This window comes from Carassius auratus, unplaced genomic scaffold (genome assembly GCF_003368295.1).
Source record: "Carassius auratus strain Wakin unplaced genomic scaffold, ASM336829v1 scaf_tig00017160, whole genome shotgun sequence".
Classification (NCBI taxonomy): Eukaryota; Metazoa; Chordata; class Actinopteri; order Cypriniformes; family Cyprinidae; genus Carassius; species Carassius auratus.
Window position 1 is genome coordinate 255,106 of NW_020524749.1, and position 5,900 is coordinate 261,005.

General features: G+C 44.0%; 2 protein-coding genes across 2 annotated transcripts; both read right to left on the reverse strand.

The window, feature by feature from the left end:
• Positions 1–1,948: 1,948 nt before the first annotated feature.
• LOC113075558 (uncharacterized) lies at positions 1,949–4,088 on the reverse strand. Its single transcript, XM_026248238.1, has 3 exons — positions 2,998–4,088; positions 2,736–2,873; positions 1,949–2,530 (listed from the first exon to the last, which is right to left on the reverse strand). The coding sequence occupies exons 1-3, from the start codon at positions 4,034–4,036 to the stop codon at positions 2,310–2,312; spliced, it is 1,398 nt and encodes a 465-aa protein (XP_026104023.1). The 5' UTR covers positions 4,037–4,088; the 3' UTR covers positions 1,949–2,309.
• On the reverse strand, positions 4,042–5,535 carry LOC113075560 (uncharacterized). The gene is made up of 4 exons (XM_026248240.1): positions 5,325–5,535; positions 5,200–5,232; positions 4,124–4,951; positions 4,042–4,062 (listed from the first exon to the last, which is right to left on the reverse strand). The coding sequence occupies exons 3-4, from the start codon at positions 4,832–4,834 to the stop codon at positions 4,042–4,044; spliced, it is 732 nt and encodes a 243-aa protein (XP_026104025.1). The 5' UTR covers positions 4,835–4,951; positions 5,200–5,232; positions 5,325–5,535.
• Positions 5,536–5,900: the final 365 nt, after the last annotated feature.

Below are 5,900 nucleotides of genomic sequence, written 5' to 3' on the forward strand. Positions count from 1 at the left end.
CTGTCTCTCCTCTCTCTTTACGTACCCTTTACATGCTCTCCTCCCTCTTTACATGCTCTCCTCCCTCTTTACATGCTCTCCTCCCTCTTTACGTCCCCTTTACATTCTCTCCTCCCTCTTTACATGCTCTCCTCCCTCTTTACATGCTCTCCTCCCTCTTTACATGCTCTCCTCCCTCTTTACGTCCCCTTTACATTCTCTCCTCCCTCTTTACATGCTCTCCTCCCTCTTTACGTCCCCTTTACATTCTCTCCTCCCTCTTTACATGCTCTCCTCCCTCTTTACGTCCCCTTTACATTCTCTCCTCCCTCTTTACGTCCCCTTTACATGCTCTCCTCCCTCTTTACGTCCCCTTTACATGCTCTCCTCCCTCTTTACGTTCCCTTTACATGCTCTCCTCCCTCTTTACGTTCCCTTTGCATTCTCCCCTCCCTCTTTCGTCTCCTTTAAATTCTCCCCTCCCTCTTTACATCCCCTTTACATTCTCCCCTCCCTCTTTACGTCCCCTTTACATTCTCCCCTCCCTCTTTACGTCCCCTTTACATTCTCTCCTCCCTCTTTACGTCCCCTTTACATACTCTCCTACTTTACGTCCTTTACGTTCCCTTTACATTCTCTCCTCCCTCATTACGTCCCCGTTACATTCTCTCCTCCCACTTTACGTCCCCTTTACATTCTCTCCTCCCTCTTTACGTCCCCTTTACATTCTCCCCTCCCTCTTTACGTCCCCTTTACATGCTCTCCTACTTTACGTCCTTTACGTTCCCTTTACATTCTCTCCTCCCTCATTACGTCCCCGTTACATTCTCTCCTCCCACTTTACGTCCCCTTTACATTCTCTCCTCCCACTTTACGTCCCCTTTACATTCTCTCCTCCCTCTTTACGTCCCCGTTACATTCTCTCCTCCCACTTTACGTCCCCTTTACATTCTCTCCTCCCTCTTTACGTCCCCTTTACATTCTCTCCTCCCTCTTTACGTTCCCTTTACATTCTCTCCTCCCACTTTACGTCCCCTTTACATTCTCTCCTCCCTCTTTACGTCCCCGTTACATTCTCTCCTCCCACTTTACGTCCCCGTTACATTCTCTCCTCCCTCTTTACGTCCCCTTTACATTCTCTCCTCCCTCTTTACGTCCCCTTTACATTCTCTCCTCCCACTTTACGTCCCCTTTACATTCTCTCCTACCTCTTTACGTCCCCTTTACATTCTCTCCTCCCTCTTTACGTCCCCTTTACATTCTCTCCTCCCACTTTACGTCCCCTTTACATTCTCTCCTCCCACTTTACGTCCCCTTTACATTCTCTCCTCCCTCTTTACGTCCCCTTTACATTCTCTCCTCCCACTTTACGTCCCCTTTACATTCTCTCCTCCCTCTTTACGTCCCCTTTACATTCTCTCCTCCCACTTTACGTCCCCTTTACATTCTCTCCTCCCTCTTTACGTCCCCTTTACATTCTCTACTACCTCTTTACGTCCCCTTTACATTCTCTCCTACCTCTTTACGTCCCCTTTACATTCTCTCCTCCCTCTTTACGTTGGTATTTAGGCTTATGTTGAACTTTATTCTTGTACAAACAGACACTGTATCAAGCAGTGCATGTATTGAATGAAAATGTCTCCGAAATATCTGTGTATTTGGAAAATAATGCATTTTTTCTACTTCAGCTGTGGTAAAGTATGCAAACAGCGCGAGCGTCTCTTAATTTTAATGTCTACACCTTTATCTTAATTTCTTTTAATTTAGCTCCATTTCTTACGAAAAGAGCATAATGTGCAAAGTGTTGAAGTGTTTGTGCCTCCCTACAAACCACCCTTTCTTTTAGGAGTCGTGATCCTGTTCCGCACATAATTTTTCACACCAGTCCATGTTCCCTGCTTCAAAGCTTCTGGCTCTGCATCACTACAGGAAGCAGAAAGTGTCTGACATCACATCTCAGTTTTCAGCTTCTCTCGTCTGCACACAGCAACTCTCACCAATCAGTTACATCCAGCCACAGCCCATGTCCAGCACAGCTATTCACTCTTCCCTTTTTTATCATCTTTACATTCTCTCCTCCCTCTATGACAGAAATATCAAAAAGTTTAACATGACATTTCATCCAACTATATTGTAACTGAACAAAGAAAATTGACTCTTACTATCCTCTACTTCTTCATTAACCTTCTTATACTCTAACTTTTCACTTTATATTCTGTTTCATTCCATCCACAAAATATTTCTACACCTTTATCCTCATTTCTTTTAATTTAGCTCCATTTCCTACAAAAAGAGCATAATGTGCAAAGTGCTGAAGTGTTTGTGCCTTCCTACAAACCACCCTTTCTTTTAAGAGTCGTGATCCTGTTCCGCACATAATTTTTCACACCAGTCCATGTTCCCTGCTTCAAAGCTTCTGGCTCTGCGTGAATGCATCTTTCACAGTCTTGCTTACCAGGAACTTTGCATGTCTTGATGAAACTCATCATGTGTCTCTCTACTGCTTTTACCTCACTGTCCTCCCATTTCTTTTTTGGAGCATTTGAAGAACCTATGAAATAATAAAAAGTAAATTCTCATTACACATTCTCATTACAACTAAATCGGTGAGTAAAGAGCAAATCAAGACTGTGTTCCCAATGCATAATTTTTTTTTTAATTTGTCTGGATATTGCTGCATGGAGCTAATTCATGTTTATTTGATTACTGTTTTATTTGATTACTGATTGTTTGTGCAATGTAGAGATTTTTCTTACCTTGATCCTCCTGTGAAACAGCTTGTTCAGATTGAACAGGTTGATCAGTCTGTACTGGTGCTGGTGCTGTCGTCTGAGATAGGTCACTGGAATCCTCCTCATCACTTGACATGGAATCACCTTGGGCCTCAAGTTGCTCTTAATAATTAATTAACGAAAAATGAACACTTTATTGCTTATACCTAGTATCTGTGACATGAATATATACATTGTTTTGTAAATATGTACAGCACAGATACACACAGAGCATGTATACTCATACCATTTGGGTCAATTTCAATGTCATCAAGTTTCTTTCCTTTGTAGTCAGACAGTGTTCCTTTCTCCATGGCCATTAGGACTTTACTCATTTTTGCCAGCTGCAGTGTTCCCTCTGGTAACCGATAATACTGTCTGTGGATTCGGATATCGTGACCAAGGAAATCAGCCAGTTGGTCTGCTTCATTCTCATTAAGGTTAAGAATTTTAGACATGGTTGCTATGTGTTTCCTAAGCCTAGTTGATGACAGTGCATCAGGGTTCTTTATGCCACATTCGCAAGCAGCTTTGTTGATGCACTCTCCTCCTCTGTAGGCAGACATTGCTCCACATCTAGCAAACATAAAGGGATTCTCTGCTGGAACACCACAAAGCTCACGCGTTTCAACAAGCAGCTCCATGGCAGAAACCATGGAAGGCTTGAGGAGCACAGGAACCTTTCTCCCTCGTTTACCACGGATCTCAACTCTTGAGAAGTGCAGACACAGCTTCCTCTCAAACTCAGACAGACAGATGGCAATGTCTTCGTGTAGCTCAGAAGAATCCCTGCTTTTAAAAGCTGACAAAAGCATCCGGGATACCTCACCTTCTCTCCTTCGGTTGAACAGGATGACCTGGGACAGCGTGACCTTGGCTAGAGCAGCGTAGCTGTCAGCAGAAGGGCAAGATCTGAGCTTACTTAGGAGCTCATTGTGTTTCTTTTCAAGATGTGTGTGCAGGACTTTGACATCCTGAGTGAAAGGAATGATCTGTGGTGTGTTCCACTTGGCTTCTTTCAATGTAGTTATAGCACCAGCAGAAATGTACTCATTCCACCTTGCCTGGTGTATTTTCCTGAAGTCTCGGGCACACTCAGCACGCTCATGATCTCCATACATCATGGCATTGCTCTCAACAATGCTAGATATCTTGTTTAAAGAATGCCCAAGTTTGAGAGCTAAAGAAGGAATGCGGTAGGAGTTTTTCTCTTCATCATAGCCAGATACAACTTTAACAGCTGCTATGACATGTTTGAAGTTAGTTGGTATGATGAAGTCTACCATTGTTCTCAGTGGGGTAATCTTCCTTGCTTCAAGAAGAAGTCTGCCTACTTCTCTCATCTTCTGTCTGATGTAGTCATGTTTGGTCACATCAGACCCCATCCTGTTGAACATGTGCTCCCCCAGCTGCATGATGCATCTGTCAGTATGAACTACACGCGAAACTTCATCATAGTTCATAAAGGAGAGTACTTTCTTGAATCCTTTGCTCACTTCTAAGCCCACTGGTGTGTTTAGAGCACACAGGGATCGAACTCTTTTCCTGCCCTGGGCATCCTCATTTATTGGTTTCAGGGGACAGTTTTTGATATGTTTCCAAAGGCTACGCTTGTTATAAAGCCCTTGGCAGTAAATGCAGTGAATAAATTCATTGGCTCTTTGACTATTTTTTGGACGGTAGCAGGCAATCATCTCCCCATGTCCTTGTCTCACCACATCGGTGTTGTGGGCAAAGTTGCCCCTTTTTCTAAGGAGGTTTAACTGGACTCGTCTTTCTTTGGAATGTTTTGGAAATGCTACTGCCTTTACAACCCCCACTTCGTTGCGATGGACAAATTCAAGGTGTCTGGCCATTTTTGAATATGGCTTAGAGCAATAAAGGCAATACTGCTTTTTGTTGTACGTCTTGCGTTCCTGCTTAGGTGATGGCATTGACTGAATAAAAGTCTTATCACCAGACGAGGTGTTTGTCTCTTTAGATTGGCATTTCATCTTTTTAGGTGATGGTGCGGTCATACATTGATCAGATAAACTACCTGCCTCTTTGGGAGATGTTGGATGTATCAAAGCACTTTTGACCATGTCATGTCCAGAAGAACTACCATCCGAATCATCTGAGCTGATTTTTGGTATATAGTCAACATCGCTGTAGTCTGTGACATCGCTGTAGTCTGTATCACAGACGGCACTTCCTGAATACTGAATGAGAGAATTTAACACTTACTCAAATAGTACAAAATGTTTTTTTTTTTTTTCAATTATATATTTTAGTGATCACACGAGTACACCACTGGCAGAATCTAATAGAACAGGTAGTATTTGGGCATAGTGGGTATGGCAGTGGATCATGTAACATTACGTTTCATCATTTGCCGATACTGGCAAGCAAAGCCATAATTATGCAAAAAATATTGAGCGTATAAATGATCACATGGCAAGTGACATACCTGTCTTTTTCTTGTTGGCCTTAAAGAGGATATCTGGAAGAGGGGAAATACAAACAAATATAAATAATATTTTATTTCATATAATTTATTGTAAGATTTACCAGTCCAAAAATGAATCTACCCACCTTCCTTAATGAGAGGGTCTCAGACGCCTGTGATGAGTGAACCACAGGTGTTGATGCAGCACAAGGTGAAGATAAGGGTGGAGCAGGAGAAGATGAGGATGATGAGGGCTGCACATGAGAAGGTGATGAGGGCTGCGCAGGCGAGGATGAGGATGATGAGGGCTGCACATGAGAAGGTGATGAGGGCTGCGCAGGCGAGGATGAGGATGATGAGGGCTGCACATGAGAAGGTGATGAGGGCTGCGCAGGCGAGGATGAGGATGATGAGGGCTGCACATGAGAAGGCGATGAGGGCTGCACATGAGAAGGTGATGAGGGCTGCGCAGGCGAGGATGAGGATGATGAGGGCTGCACATGAGAAGGCGATGAGGGCTGCACATGAGAAGGTGATGAAGGCTGCGCAGGCGAGGATGATGAGGGCTGCGCATGAGAAGGTGATGAGGGCTGCACAGGCGAGGTTGAAGGTGACGTGGGTGGCGCAGGTGGTGTTGACGGTGATGAGGACAGGGCAGGAGGGCATGAGGTTGATAAGGCCATTATAGAGGTGAACAAAGCACAGGGTGCCGATGAAGAGGG

Coding starts and splice junctions, on each gene's coding strand:
- LOC113075560 (XM_026248240.1), bottom strand. CDS start 4,834: ATGGTCAAAAGTGCTTTGATACATCCAACATCTCCCAAAGAGGCAGGT. Junction 4,063..4,123: donor TCAACAGGATGGGGTCTGAT/GTGACCAAACAT, acceptor TTCTTCTTGAAG/CAAGGAAGATTACCCCACTG.
- LOC113075558 (XM_026248238.1), bottom strand. CDS start 4,036: ATGGTAGACTTCATCATACCAACTAACTTCAAACATGTCATAGCAGCT. Junction 2,874..2,997: donor CATTGAAATTGACCCAAATG/GTATGAGTATAC, acceptor TTAATTATTAAG/AGCAACTTGAGGCCCAAGGT. Junction 2,531..2,735: donor TGTTTCACAGGAGGATCAAG/GTAAGAAAAATC, acceptor ATTATTTCATAG/GTTCTTCAAATGCTCCAAAA.